Raw genomic sequence first — 14,390 nt, forward strand, 5'->3', positions numbered from 1 at the left:
ACATTTTTAAGGTCACCTCGCAATTTCAGCTACTCTTTAATTTGTCCTAGTTGTTAAACGAGAGGGAAATAAAATAGGACTGGTGCATAATTGTCAACATTTTTAAGGTCACCTCGCAATTTCAGCTACTCTTTAATTTGTCCTAGTTGTTATTATCAAAATGCTCAATATTTGAGATATCGCAACTTGTGAGCTTGGATACCAAACTTGATAATTTGGTTAGTAAAAAAGATGTCAACTAACCCAAAGGATTAGTGATCTAAAAATGAAATTTGAGCCCTGTAGAAAATGAAGAGAAGATTGAAGGAATGCAGGAATGAATTAATGATTGATTGACTGGTGGGTTTAATGAATTAACAATGGAAAATAAATTGGCAAAAGAAAAGGAGTTAATGACTTATTAATAATTAATAATTGACAATTAATTAGTGGTTGATTAATGGAATGAATGAGTGAATCATTGAATGAACAATGAATGAATGGTCGATCAATAGATTTAAGAATGAATGGATGAAATTAATAGTTGAACAAAAGACAGAATAACTAAAGGTGATGGAGAATCATGAAGGCAGAGGTAATAGGCACATTTCATGCCATTGTATAATTTTAGAGATCTTGTTTGGTTGGGTGTTCATGAGTATGTGTCCTGTTACTTTTGCAGCATTTGGCAATGCAAAGACCCTAAAGAATGACAACTCATCTCGATTTGTAAGTGGATTAAATAAGAAATTATTTTACATATAGCTGCTGTAGATCTTACAATTCCTGAATATTAAAAGTTTGTGGATAATTGCAGTAATTATCTTCATGATCCTAGGTTCCATAGAAAGTCCTGAAGTTTTAGTTGTTTATTTTTGAGGACTTGAACAGTCCTTTAACATGCTGGAAGATGAAAAGCTTCAGCTACTTGAGACTGATTAACCTTTTTTTTAATTAGGTAGTTATTGTATATAGGTGTTCTTGAGATTCTTGGAATAAGCCATGAATTGCCCTTTTAAAATATTATTTTAAAATATGGATTTGTATATATTGGAAACTAAGCTGTGAATTGCCCTTTTAAAATATTTCATAGCTTAGTTTCCAAAATATACAAATCTATATTTTCTCAATAATTATTTCATAGAACTTTTGGGTGTTTCTACTGAACAATATCAACTCAAGTTGGTTTCAAACTCTTTGAAGTGAATGATGAGTTTACTTAGTATAATCAATTTATGTTTGATTGTTCAGGGGAAATACATGGATCTTGAATTTGACTTCAAAGGTGATCCAGTTGGAGGAGTCATCACAAAGTGTGAGAGAGATGCTGTTGTATTTAATTTTTGTGATTTGTTTTGGGATTTAATCACACTTTAGAAATATTATGTCAGTTGTTTTCAGCATCCTTTTGGTAAAAAATTTCTAATTACTATTTGAATCTTTTATTTCATTTTCAGATTTGCTGGAAAAGGTAATTATGAATTTTATAGGTCTGGAATAAACCACACTGTCATTTATCTGTTTACATGCACAACATTTTTATCTTAGTTTGCTGATTCCTCGAAGTGTGAAGGACAATTGAGGCACAGATTTAAGCTTATCTATACCTCAGTGGTAGACTCAAGGGGACCTTTATTGGATAAACAAGATCAAAATTTACCAGAATCTTTTTGATCCTTTTATGATAATTTGCCAATAAAATTTTTTAATCAAATTACATTTATTGAATTAACATTAATCATTGATTACATTATACAATATATATTTAGTTACATAAAGTGGGATTTATTAAATGCACTTCAGAAGTATACTTATTTTATTAGCTTCACTCTTAATAATTTCTCTAAGATGTTTATTAATTAGTTTGTGGTTTTGAGCATGACTTGTATTGAGATCATTTCTTTCCATTACTCGTGTAATATTTCCCATTTGTTTTTTAATTTTTATACAAACCTGTAACTGTCTGACTTGAAGCAAACATGTATCCCACCAATGTTTTTTTGTTTGTTTGTTTAGTCTCGTGTGGTACATCAAGCCCAAGGGGAGAGAAATTTCCACATTTTTTACCATCTTCTCTCTGGTGCCTCTGATGAACTTCTTGGTAAATGATTTTACAATAAGTTAAAAAAATTATGATCTACAGTATTCTTAGTTGTAAGGGTTTTTAATCATAGTTTTAAAGGTCTGGGCCGGGTCGTTCAAAGGTGGATTAAGATAACCCAGGGTTAGTGTGGAATTTGATATCAGACCTGAAAGCTTTAAAAGAAAATTCAGTTTAATTCCATGTGTCTACAACTTGATGATTGAATGCTCTAAAAAGAATTAACGAAATTACCCCAAAACGGCTTTTGAACAGAGAAATATAGAAACCTGGATTAAAATTTAATCCTGGGTCAGCGCTAATTGCCCTTCGAACAACTGGGCACAGAAGTCAAAGTGAAATAGAGCAGTTACTCTTCATTTTCTTCTTCAAATCTTTGCCTCTTTCCTCTTCACTGCACGAGTATTAACTTAGAGCTTTGAGATGTTGGTGGAATGTCCTATAATAAATATCAGCCATACCACCTATTCAAAGACAAGGGTTGTGGACAGCATTTTCTTATATATTTAAATATTAGAGAAAGTGTCTTTTTCTGTGCTAGTGTGCAACACACAATAGAAGTGATACTGAAATACTTATTGATAGATAATACAAATTTGATGAACTGTCCCACAGTTTAGCTGCCTCATTTCAACTTCTATGTGAACTCTTGAAACAGGGAAACTTCACCTTAGCCGTGACTGTAACGATTACACTTACCTCAATCACAGTGGATGTATAAAGGTTAATACAATTGATGACAAGAAGGACTTTTTAGTAGTTGAGGTTAGTGTTTCAAGAAAACTTTATATGTAGCATGGTAATTAGTAGAATTTTGTCAAATGATCACAAAAGCACATACTTAATCATTCATGTAGTTCATCTTTGAAAACTTTTTGTTCTCTTTATTTCTTGGTGAAAGTGGACTTGGGGCTAGTACATGATGATTGTATCTACTACCTTGCAAATCTACACTTATAAACTGTCAATGTCCAGATCCCTCTTTCAAATTGTCAGTGCTCTGAAGATACGTTTCACATGATATTCTTTACAACTGTAACATAACTTTCCTTCATTATGATTAGTAATTCCTTTTTTGTTACAACAAGAGAGCAATGGATATTGTTGGGTTCACTCAAGATGAGAAGCTGTCCATTTACACTCTTTTGTCTGCCATTCTGAACCTTGGAAATATTGCATTTGATGAAGCTGTTGATAAAGTTGGTGGACATGACACTGTGACCCCCACAAATCAGAAGTGTAAGTTCTGTAAAGTTTATTTTGAGATTGGCAGATAATGTTCAGAAGTTAACTCGTATACTCCTTACCATGGCGTGATCCAACACTGTTTTCTGACAGTGTGTAGATTTTTTCTTACACACTTACAGTAACTTGAAAATCTTGTTATTGAAGTTGGTTAGATTGTTGACAGATCGAGGTGCTTTGTCAAGCACTATTAACCTCAAAGCAGCTGAAGATCGAGGAACAAAATGACTTCCTACTAATGTTAATAGCAAGAAATTGCTAACTGAAGATGAATTTGATTTCTGGCCATAATTTATATCAGCGTATCATCAGAAATGAGGCAATACTTTGGTTGGCTAGTTATTATCCTTAACCACTTTAACTTAAGTTTTTTGTAAGTCTGAGTGGCATTAATACTCTTACTTGGCCAATTACTCACCTAAGTGTTTGGGAAAGTAGTGGATATTCCCAGTGTTGCTTCATGCTACAATGAATATACATACATACATACATTAATTTTTTTTAATGAACACATCCCATCTGGGGCTTTTTTCACTATTAGTTGTCTCTATTTCTGCTGATTGCTAACTGTAATTACTGATCTTTCATATCATCATCAAATTCTAATTATAACAGATCTAGACTGGGCATGCGAGATGCTTCAGTGTGGAACTCATTTGTTGAAAGATGGTTTGTCAAAGAGAACTGTGGAGGCTGGTAATGAGAGGGTTTCAACGCATCTTACCACTGCACAAGTATGTTTCCATGTGTATAGTGTTTTGTTCTAAATATCAGTCACAGAGCATACCTAATCAGCTTATTCGTGCATGTCAATTGTATTTACATCAAAACTCCTTTTAAGAGGTTACCTAAGGGAAAATGGCTCATACTATAATTATTATGCAAAGTTGGCATGCAGGTATATAGAGGTCACATTCTATGTACATGCATGCATGTATGTCTTTCAGGAATAACCTTCTTTTACCAGTGTTGCACATGCTGAAAGAGTATGCTACATGCTCTATATCTCAAATTTACAATGTGATTCGCTCCTATAGTTGAAGGTGCTACTTATTTTGAAGATTAGCCCACCAGGGATCAAAGTTGTAAGAACTTATTTGTACTAGAGTGAACACGGCTCCTTACATCCATGGTTATGTTGTAGTCAAGTGAAAATTAAATATTCCCACCAATAACGTAGCTCCATTTTCTACCTTTAAAAGCACACACAACCACAATTCCTCTATTTGCTGTGACGAAGGGCTAACGCTTGAAACGTCAGCTTTTGTATTCGTTATGTTGGCCAATTTATTTTTTCAACTTTGTTGATATATGAAAATTAACTAATTTCGAGATGAGTTATTATTTACAATATTCTTAGTTCAAGTGACAAACAGTTTCATAACTTACAATTTGTGTTTCTGAGTAGTTGGATCCCTTGATTCGCTATCTCGATGCTTTATCTTGATGCTTACGTTTACGACCGTTGGTAACCAGCTTCAAATGTTGTTACATCATAAATTGTTCCTTTTAAAATATAATTATGTCACATGACCTATTTTTCCCGTCTCGTGTAGTTGAGGGGAATTCACAATTATGATAATGAATTTGAATTCTTTGCTATGCGCGCCACTGAACATGCAAATCACAATGCTCAAAGACTGCTCTCGTTATGGTCTCTATCATTCTTTTAGGCTTACTATGCTAAGGATGCTCTTTGCAAAGCAATCTATCGAAGGATGTTCACTTGGATGATTCAACGAATTAATGACAGCATAAAGGTAATTGGCTTTCAACACTCCACTTTCACCTTCATCATCAAAAAAGTCTAAATTTTGTCATTGAATCGATTGAGAGACCATTTTGATGTTTTAATTTAGTGCAATGCTGTTTAGTTGATGTTCTGTTTCTCTTTCAAAAAGTTTCTTCTCTTTTTTCATTGTTTTGTTTTGTTTTTTTTTTTTTTCAGGTTAAAAAGAGGGGAAAGAGGAAGGTGATTGGTGTATTGGATATTTATGGATTTGAAATATTTAGGGTATGTAAATTACTAATAATTAATGAATGCATTTATTTGGAATGATAGAGCCTGTTAAGTTAAAAGGACTGCAGTGTTCTTGTTTTTATATCAGGCATACTGGTTGATAATGTTCATTGACAACTAATAATCTTCTAGCACAGGATTTGATATGGATACCACAGTCCCTCTAAAAAGCCTCCTCTCTGAGATAAGTCCTCTGACCTATCATGCCAATATTTTGTGATTTCCCATCCTCCTTCTTCAGTCTTCAGTCCAGTTCAGTATTGAATTTCTTTGCATACTAAAATTAGGGGAAACTACATGTAGCTTCTCTTTTGCAGCAAGGCGGAGGGGGGGGGGGGGTGAGGACCTCGAGTCTTGTCATCCTGGCTACCTCAAAGGATTTGTAAATAATTCATTGTATTGCAATGAAGATGGATAGACCTCCAGCTAGTCGTTTGTCCCATGATTCATTTAAGATATTTGTTTTCATGGCCAGCTGCAATAATATTGAAACTACTCAGAATTAAAGAATACTTGGGTGTTTTGAATTCAAGGCTTTTTTGATGTGGTTGCTTTTTTAATGGATTGGAAGTGTGGTACACTTCAGAGTGGCACTGTAGAATAATGGGGAACTTTTACTTTTATAGAATAATGGTTTTGAACAGTTTATCATCAATTACTGCAACGAGAAGCTGCAACAGATCTTTATTGAGCTGACTCTTCAATCTGAACAAGAGGAATATATCAGAGAGGTAGGAAAGTGTGGGTACTATCACACAAGATGCCATTTACTCTCAAAACATTTCACAAGGTTTCAATTCAAAATTTGCATTTGTAAAGTTTTGATTCAGGGCTGTGGTCTAGCAGCACCCTGGCGGACTTGGCGCCTTACTTTTGTTCTTGGGCGACTAGGGAATCTTAGTTTTTTCGTAAAAAGTATATGCTGGGCACCCTGGATTTCACAGTTTCAGAGCACTAATAATAATAATAATAATAATAATAATAATAATAATAATAATATAATAATAATAATAATAATAATAATAATAGCTTAGTTTACTGAATTTTTATTTTTGTTTTAGAGAACTGCTTTTTGTGAAATATTTTTAAGGAAAAATCTATTATTATTATTAAGTTAATACCGAAGAGATTCAAGACTTCAGATTCAAGACCTCTCTCAGCTAGAGACTTTTTAAAATTGTTTTAATATTTATACCTTAATTTGTCTTAATTTTGTTTGTTATCCTGTATTTTTACTGATTTTGTGAAATAAAAATTATCATTACAATTAAATAATAATAATAATAATTATAATAACAACACCTTTATTTAGACACGATAATGTTTAAAGTTGAACAGCTTGTGGGGTCGTGTGTAAATCCAAATAAACTTTAAATTAAATAATTTAAATGGTGATGGTTTTTGACGAGAGGGGAAAACCAGAGTACCCAGAGAAAAACCTCTGGGCTCCCTTAAATTTTTTTAGAGCACAGCCTAGTGGCTGCTGAATTTTTTTTAGATTTTTATGACCTTTGTGAATTGACTTGTACAGTTTTGTTTTCTAAAACTGGCTATTTCAATTCTCATCTCGCAGGGTATTGAATGGGAATCAATTGAGTACTTTAACAATTCGATTATCTGCGATTTGATTGAAAAGGTGAGTGGGACTTGAGGATCTTCTCTCTCTCATGCAGCGAAGGGAACTCATTCATGTCTTTGGCTGTTAGCACGACAGGCATTTTTTGCTTTTTCTTATTTGTTACAGAGAAATTTTACCATTCCAGAGTGTACTGATAGTGCAGATGCTACTCTAGATGGCGTTGTTAGTGTTTCAACCAGTCATTCACTTTTGCAGCTTATAAATTCAGTTATTTCACTGACTGCACAATACTTTTGTGTTATTTTTGCACCCATATCTTCAATTTGATGTACCTGTACATTCCAGAAATTACATATTTTTTTGTATTGTACTAAAAAATCGTGCACCTATGTTGGGCTATGGTCAAGTTGTTTTGATAATGAAGAATGGATCATTTAATGTGATCGTTCAGGTGAGTGTAGTCCTGAAAAATGCTGTTATTCCTGGGAGTATGTGTCATGGACATCAGTCCTTATCTCCACGACAATCCCACCGGCTTATGCTATAAATTATTATGTGGAAGGTCCGTATGGGAGAAAACTGTACTCACGACAAAGAGCACAGTTTTTTTCAATACGAACCGACCTAGACTTATTTGTTTTTTTGTTTTTTTTTTCTGCTGGTTTCCTGTTTATCGCTTTGCCGTAAAAGGCACGGAAAAATTTCGGACCGTGGTCCATTTTGTAAAATGCTGGACCAGTCATGAGCGCTCAAACTGAGGATTTTAGATGCGGCCATCTAAGATGCTTCAGAAAAAAAAAAGTAATGCTATCACTATTGGGTTCAAGCCATTTAATGGGCAGTGAATAATGTTTTATGAAAATTACCTTTCTATCATTTCTTCTTAGACTCATGTCGGAATCATACCACTTCTTGACGAGGAATGTTTAAGACCTGGAGAGGTGAGCACGGTCCCTTTAAACTCTTCCATTTTTGTACCATCAGAGGGTTGTGCTTGACAAGTCCAGTTGGTTCAAACAGAAAGATGAATAAATCTTATTGTTACCTATATTTATTACACTCACCTGGGTGAGTTTATAAATCTTTTGAGGTGTATCTTGCTTGTATTTCTCTAGGTCAGCGATATGACGTTTATTGCTAAGCTCAACGCGCATTGCTGCGAGCATCCACACTTCGAGAGCAGAGGAAGCAAGAAATTCCTGTCTGATACGACTTTGCCGCATGACTGTTTCAGGCTCAGACATTACGCTGGGAGTGTAAGTAGTTCACCAAAGCCCTTCAAGCTCCTCTACATAAAATGGCAGGGAACTTGCTGCAGGCGTTTTGCCCCTGCCATTTTACCCTAACGCCTGTCTCGCCCTATGCGTGTCTAGCCCCGCGCGTGAGTGTCGCGCTTCGCGCTTGCCTCGTGCTACCTTCTGGTCGCCTGAAAATTCGTAAAAAATATACCTTTTTGACCTGTTTGGCAAGGCTAGATGAGCTCTTGTAACTATGCTAGTCAGTTAGTCAGTCTTGTGGGTAGACATTTTACCCATGAGGTACTTCTGTTCAGTTGGGAATTGCTTCCCAAACTTTTTCTAAACTATTGCACTGCTTACAAACTTTCCCACTCTGTAAGAGATTATAGTGTGCCTTTCAGGCAGGGAGCATTAAATTTTTATTGGGAGGGGTGGGTGAGATTTTTATGCTGATTTATAATGAATAATACAGATAATCAGCTGCGGAAAACAGGTCGATTTGGAGGAATTGATCAGTAGGAAAACACATTATGGGCAACAAGTTAAAGCTTTTGCCGTGGGTCAAGTAACGGTGAGAAAGGTCTGAAGCCTTGGCAGCCTGAACCGTGATTTCCACGGTCCTCAATTTTTTTTTGTTTTTTTTGTTTTTTTTGCTCCTTTAACAGGTAACATATTGCGTAACTGGTTTTCTGGACAAAAATAACGATTTGTTATATAGAGATCTCTCCCAGTGCCTCTATGCTTGTGGTCATCCATTGGCAAGAACGCTCTTCCCGGACGGTAAGATAACGACGAATAAACTACCTTTGTTATTTTTTTTACATTGATCGATTCATTCGACCGCTATGGTCCGTTGTCTATTGGACTGAAAGTGAAAGTTGAAACTGCGTTGCGAGCATGGGGTCGCGCTATAGTTTTGCGAGGAAAATCAGAGTTAGTAAGATGAAGTAATACAAAGGGAGGTCATTAAATGCACTGACAGAACAAATACACAATATGTTATGTGAAGCTACCTTTGTGATTTATGCCTGAGGCTCTGTCGTAAAGAATAACCGATCTCGTTTGTTACGCTGACGTAACGCTCGTCTGTCTCTACAGGTTGTCCGACCAAGGCAACCAAAAAAAGACCACCCACCACAGGAACTCAGTTCAAGGTAAACTATATCTAAAGTGATCTCCACGTTAATGCGCAGTTATTGTTGAGGTAGTAGAGAGCAATTTTCATTTGATTGTCGAAAGACATCATGGATTCGTTAATTTTGCTTCAAAGTTCGCTGTAATTGCGGCTCTTTTCATTTGCGCTTCCCTGCAATTTGAGATTCTTTGCCTTGTTCAAATTAGCCGTTGTGCTTACATCGGTTTACGACCCTTAATTGAATAGGGAGATTGAAATAATTTCTTTGAAACGAGATATATTTGGGCTGAGTGACATAGTACGCTTTGTATGCAAGTAAGCTGGACACAGTTTACCTTAACTACGACATAATAAGCATGAAATTCTCAGTATTTGCCTTGTTGTTCGACCAGAAGGTCATTGGTACTGTTATTAAACACGTTTTTAGAAACAGTCAAACCCCTATGCTTTTGTACCGTGGGTACCTTGGCTGTAAATCTGAAGACCATGTTTTCTTGACATGTGGAATCTCTCTTCTTTCTGACAGGTTTCAGTCTCTGAGTTGATGAAAAATCTTAAAACTAAGAACCCTCATTACATCAGATGCATCAAGGTACGTTACCTCTTTATTTCATTTTCATTGCAAAGGATTTGCAATTAGTAGCCACTGAATTATTTGCCCTTACTATTTTACTTAAGTATAGCTTCAGGCTAGGACTTTCTATTAGCGGGCGTGTTCCGTTCTTAAGTTAGTGACGCTAATTTGGGCGAGCAAAGACGCCCGCGGTGCAGGCTAAAGCTAGTGGAAAATCACCCACGGACAGATAAAACAGGGGAAATAAAAAAAGTACATGTACAAATGCCTGCATTGCTCGATCGTTTTCACCTGTTCAAAACCCTTCTCTTTTTTTCCTTTTCAGCCAAACGACAGAAAAGTTGCAGGACTGTTCGATGACAAACTAGTAAGACACCAGATACGATATCTCGGGTGAGGCTATCTATTCAGTTTCCTAATCTTGTATAACCTTCAGGGGAATGCTTAGAGTATTGGATATCATGAAAGATTAGCCTGGAGCGGTAGGTCCAGTCGAAGCCTGGGACAAACTTAACGTGGATTCGTTGCTGTTTGTGTATCTTATTAGTCTCACCGTAAAGTTTACATTTTGTTATTTGCAGTCTCGATAAACCCTATTTTTGTTTCATTTTAAGTCACTCACGTTTTTTCGTTGTTTGTCAGCTCTCACAAACTGGTTACCCTTTATTCATAGGTAATTTTGAACGTCGTAAGGATTTGTAAACCCACTGACCGAGTTCTGGTGTTTGAAGTAATCTTCCTTGTTGGGTCTTTTATCCAGGTTGATGGAGAACATTCGCGTTCGAAGAGCAGGATTTGCATTTAGACAGGAATATGACATTGCACTTGAGAGGTAACATACAGTTCCTTTTCCTTGACATGTTTCTGTTTAAACATATGAACCAATCAGTCAGTTTATTCTTAACAGGTAGTCTGTAGATCCTAAGGAAATTTTAGAGCGCTTTTCGTTTGAGTTTTTTTTATAACCAAATCCAGTGTCATCACAGCGACCAATCAGAAGAGAGTAAATTTCAAACGGCGCCATTGGAAGAACGAAGTGAGTTCTTAACCGGCGCCAAGCGCGGGAAAGCGTGAAGGACCAGGTCACGTGTAGCTTAAGTTTTGCCTCGGATTGGCTGAGAGGGTTTTAATTATAGAGTGCGGTGAAGAGAACTAATGCCACTTAGGATCAACTCAAGCACAACTACAAAAAGGCAGCAAAGCTTACTAAACTAAACATTTGCTTGTTCAGGTACAAGATGCTTTGTAAAAAGACCTGGCCCAACTGGGTGGGCATGCCAAAAGAAGGCCTCAAAGAACTACTTAAGGTACTTTCTATCGATAAGCTATTCCGGATTTTTGGTCACTGGAGACGAGAGAAAGAGCGGTCGAGCCAAAACCGGCGGTCGTTTAGGGAACGGCTGTGAAACCCCCCCCCCCCCCCTCTCCGTTTTTGCGCGCTCGCTTTTCCGCTCGAGCACGGCTTTTTTATCTATCAATTTACATGAACGCTCAGTCAAGTTTTTACCGTTGCTAGGAAAGAACTTATATGTGCGTATTTTAGTGAGAGTGTTTCTCAGAGATGTGTCATAAGCGAAGAACGGTTCTGGAAAGTACGTTAATGATTATCTTTTTCTTTTAGAGTCTGAATATCAAACCAAATGCGTACGCGTATGGAAGAACAAAGATCTTTATTAGGAATCCACGAACGGTGAGATATGTTAATGGGAGAAGGAATCGGTATTTAAGATTGTGAACTACTATTTCTTAACTTTATATTCGACAAAAGTCGGAATTTGTAGTTGTAAAACCTTCTGATCTTCTGCCGCGTTTCGTTTGACTAAATTAGACTTCTTGGGTAGGCTTACTGAATAAAGGCTAAATATTTCTCCAATATATGTTCAAGGTGACTTTGTTTTATGCGATCATATCCTAAGCGCAAATTCTCTGCACTTTGATTTCTGCAGTTGTTCGATCTGGAGGAGAAGCGTCTTCAAGGAATGCATCATTTAGCTGTCATCATTCAGAAGATGTTCAGGGGTTGGAGACAGAGAACCAAAGTATGCACTGTTTAAGCAACGCGGGTCATTTCCGTGTCTACATAGCCTCATTTAAGTACGAGTGAGGCGATAAGATTTAAGATGGATATGCAAACCCGAAAGGCAGTTGATGGTTTGTATAAGTTTTGAGAACTCTCCCAACCCCTCCCCCCACTGTGGTTGAGTAAGGCTACGCAATCACGGAAAAAAGGCCCCTGTAGCGTTTATAAATGATTAAACCGTATCTAAGTACGTTGATCCAAACACACCTATCGACCATTAAGAACGTGCGTCCTATCCTGGATATTTGATAACGTTTATTTGTTCCAGACTCCAGCGAGTGAAGCAGTCAAATCGTGTGTCATTTGTATTTTCGGGAATTTACAGTACAGAGAGAGGCCGTTTGGGACCTGAGCAAACTGTCTTTCAGTTGTATTGCATTTGCTATTTCGATGTTCTTTCTCTCTCTGAGAGAGAGAGAACATTCCCAAACACTTCAATATTTCGCGCGTCAAGATCTAAGTGCGACGAATAGTTGTTGTTCGGGGAAGGAGCGTGTGGCCTTCCCGAAAGTATCTAACGAACATTCTCGATTGAGAGGCGGAAATGGAGCTGAGGTTAAGGTGCTCTCATAGACCGGAGGGACTTGTAGAGTAACTCTACAGAGACGGTGTAACGCTACTACTACTCCCTTCGAGTTTTTTTCTTCTGTCACTCGCTTTTAAAGCTCTATTTGAAAGCTTATAAATGGCTTAAGAGATGAATCGTGGGTTTTGATAAAAAACAATCTTGCGACGGAATTTTGATTTAAAAAACTAGTATCAAACTGAATCAATTTCTGAGTGTAAGTCTCTGTTTGCGGCCGTAATGTAATCCACCAATAAATGTTCGGTAGTGTGTTTCAAAAGTGATATTGAAAATAACATTTTTCTTAGTAGAAACCGACAGAAACTCTCAAGACTGCCAAATAAAGGATGCTTTTAATTTGCAATTACAAATTTAGAAATGCGTGCATCTAGAAATGGATTCGACTTCTTTAGTTGTTCAAGTAAACTCTGACACGTGGCGAAACTGAATTAATGTATTGTCAATCAATCCACAGTATCTTAAGATGAAAGAGAGTGAAATAATCATCGCCAAGTATTATCGTGGTTTCAGGGTAAGTAGGGGGGGGGAGGGTCTGACAGATGTTGTGTAAACAGTGCTATTTTCTTTGGTAAGATGTTAAACATTTGCCACTAGCTTGAGACAAAGAAGAATTTTGAGTCATGTGTCACGAATCGAACGTTAGAATTCCAGTCCGATTCTCTACCAAGTGAGCAACGGAGAACTCTTTTTGATTAGCTAAACGGATTATGAGAATTATGAAAATCGTCAGCCAGTGAATGTGGTGTGGATAATTATGAAGAGCCAGATTCTTACATAGCCGAAAGAGAGATTTATAATAATCTGTAATATAGGCCTTTTTAGGTCTTGGAAGTTCAAACCTAACCCTAAAATGTAACACCTAAAACGTGTACATTTTCTCAGCGTTTTCCGCATTTTTCCCTTGTCAGATCTAAGAGTAGTTAACATTTCTCAGAGCTTCGCAGAAAACTCATTAGTCTCATGACTTCCGCTCAGGTTGTCAAAATGTCAGTCACCACAACCGACAACAGCCCTTCTTAGAACTGCGCTCGCCCGGACGAACAGGTTTCGTTATCGCTTGTTACCCCCGGGTTCAAACCATTTACTGTAATAGTTTGATAATTTATTCTCTGTTCACTTCCGCAGGATCATCGGACTTATCTTAAAAAGAGAAGCGCAGCCATTACCATCGCTTGTTTTGTTCGCGGCTGGAAGGTATGTAATTCAATTCTGAAAATGATATGCGAACTGAACATGAATAAGCCGGGAAACCTCTTACTCCCTCAAGTTTAGGTGGCGGAGCAGGGGGGACAGGGGGTTGTAGCCCCCCCCCGCCCCCTGTCCCAAACAAAAATTTGGTTTAACGCCGAAAATATCGCAAACGTAGCAAAGAAATTGGCCAAAGGTTCTGTCTCGTGTCGGAGAAGCTTATCAACTGTTGCAATTTTCCATTTAACCCAGATAGCCATGGTTTAATATTGTCGTGGGAACCCAGGCGAATGCTACGCTGAAAAATTTTGGACTGTGCCAAAAAAAAGAAAGTAGGGCACGAATGGATTACAGGCACACTCAAAACTGTCAAGAGGTTTGTTTGTGCCAACGAAGAACACAAAAGGGATTTTGGAAAATTTGAGTAATTATATGCGCATGGCTAGATCCCCCCTCCCCCCCCCCCCACTCCCACGTTTCAAAACGCTCCGCCGCCTCAGTCAGGGTGGAAATATTTCTCAAAAAAATTAAGAAAAATTTAAAAAATTAATCGAATCCATCTTAACAACTGATCGCAACAAACAAATAATATTTGAAAGGAATCACAATAATGATGATGGTGATAGCTGTGCAATTAGGCAGTAATCGTTTTCGAATCCATGCGC

The 14,390-nt window shown here is 37.1% G+C and overlaps 1 protein-coding gene across 6 annotated transcripts in view; it reads left to right on the top strand.

Moving 5' to 3' along the window:
- The window catches only part of LOC111323569 (unconventional myosin-Ib), a 32,686-nt gene that overhangs the window by 8,444 nt on the left and 9,852 nt on the right, over window positions 1-14,390 (top strand). For 4 of the 6 annotated variants that reach the window (XM_022926948.2, XM_022926950.2, XM_022926951.2 and 1 more), the window contains exons 7-30: window positions 662-708; window positions 1,231-1,294; window positions 1,437-1,450; window positions 1,996-2,080; window positions 2,739-2,845; window positions 3,169-3,319; window positions 3,941-4,059; window positions 4,999-5,085; window positions 5,274-5,339; window positions 5,972-6,076; window positions 6,919-6,981; window positions 7,090-7,146; window positions 7,812-7,865; window positions 8,040-8,180; window positions 8,828-8,942; window positions 9,261-9,316; window positions 9,824-9,889; window positions 10,197-10,264; window positions 10,632-10,703; window positions 11,103-11,178; window positions 11,493-11,561; window positions 11,818-11,910; window positions 12,992-13,048; window positions 13,663-13,731. In XM_022926948.2, coding sequence (XP_022782683.2) covers window positions 662-708; window positions 1,231-1,294; window positions 1,437-1,450; window positions 1,996-2,080; window positions 2,739-2,845; window positions 3,169-3,319; window positions 3,941-4,059; window positions 4,999-5,085; window positions 5,274-5,339; window positions 5,972-6,076; window positions 6,919-6,981; window positions 7,090-7,146; window positions 7,812-7,865; window positions 8,040-8,180; window positions 8,828-8,942; window positions 9,261-9,316; window positions 9,824-9,889; window positions 10,197-10,264; window positions 10,632-10,703; window positions 11,103-11,178; window positions 11,493-11,561; window positions 11,818-11,910; window positions 12,992-13,048; window positions 13,663-13,731 — 1,901 coding nt within the window. The remainder of the gene's footprint in view (window positions 1-661; window positions 709-1,230; window positions 1,295-1,436; window positions 1,451-1,995; window positions 2,081-2,738; window positions 2,846-3,168; window positions 3,320-3,940; window positions 4,060-4,998; window positions 5,086-5,273; window positions 5,340-5,971; window positions 6,077-6,918; window positions 6,982-7,089; window positions 7,147-7,811; window positions 7,866-8,039; window positions 8,181-8,827; window positions 8,943-9,260; window positions 9,317-9,823; window positions 9,890-10,196; window positions 10,265-10,631; window positions 10,704-11,102; window positions 11,179-11,492; window positions 11,562-11,817; window positions 11,911-12,991; window positions 13,049-13,662; window positions 13,732-14,390) is intronic. The other 2 variants (XM_022926949.2, XM_088741524.1) reach the window with 1 other exon arrangement.

Source organism: Stylophora pistillata, chromosome 12 (assembly GCF_964205215.1).
Source record: "Stylophora pistillata chromosome 12, jaStyPist1.2, whole genome shotgun sequence".
Taxonomy (NCBI): Eukaryota; Metazoa; Cnidaria; class Anthozoa; order Scleractinia; family Pocilloporidae; genus Stylophora; species Stylophora pistillata.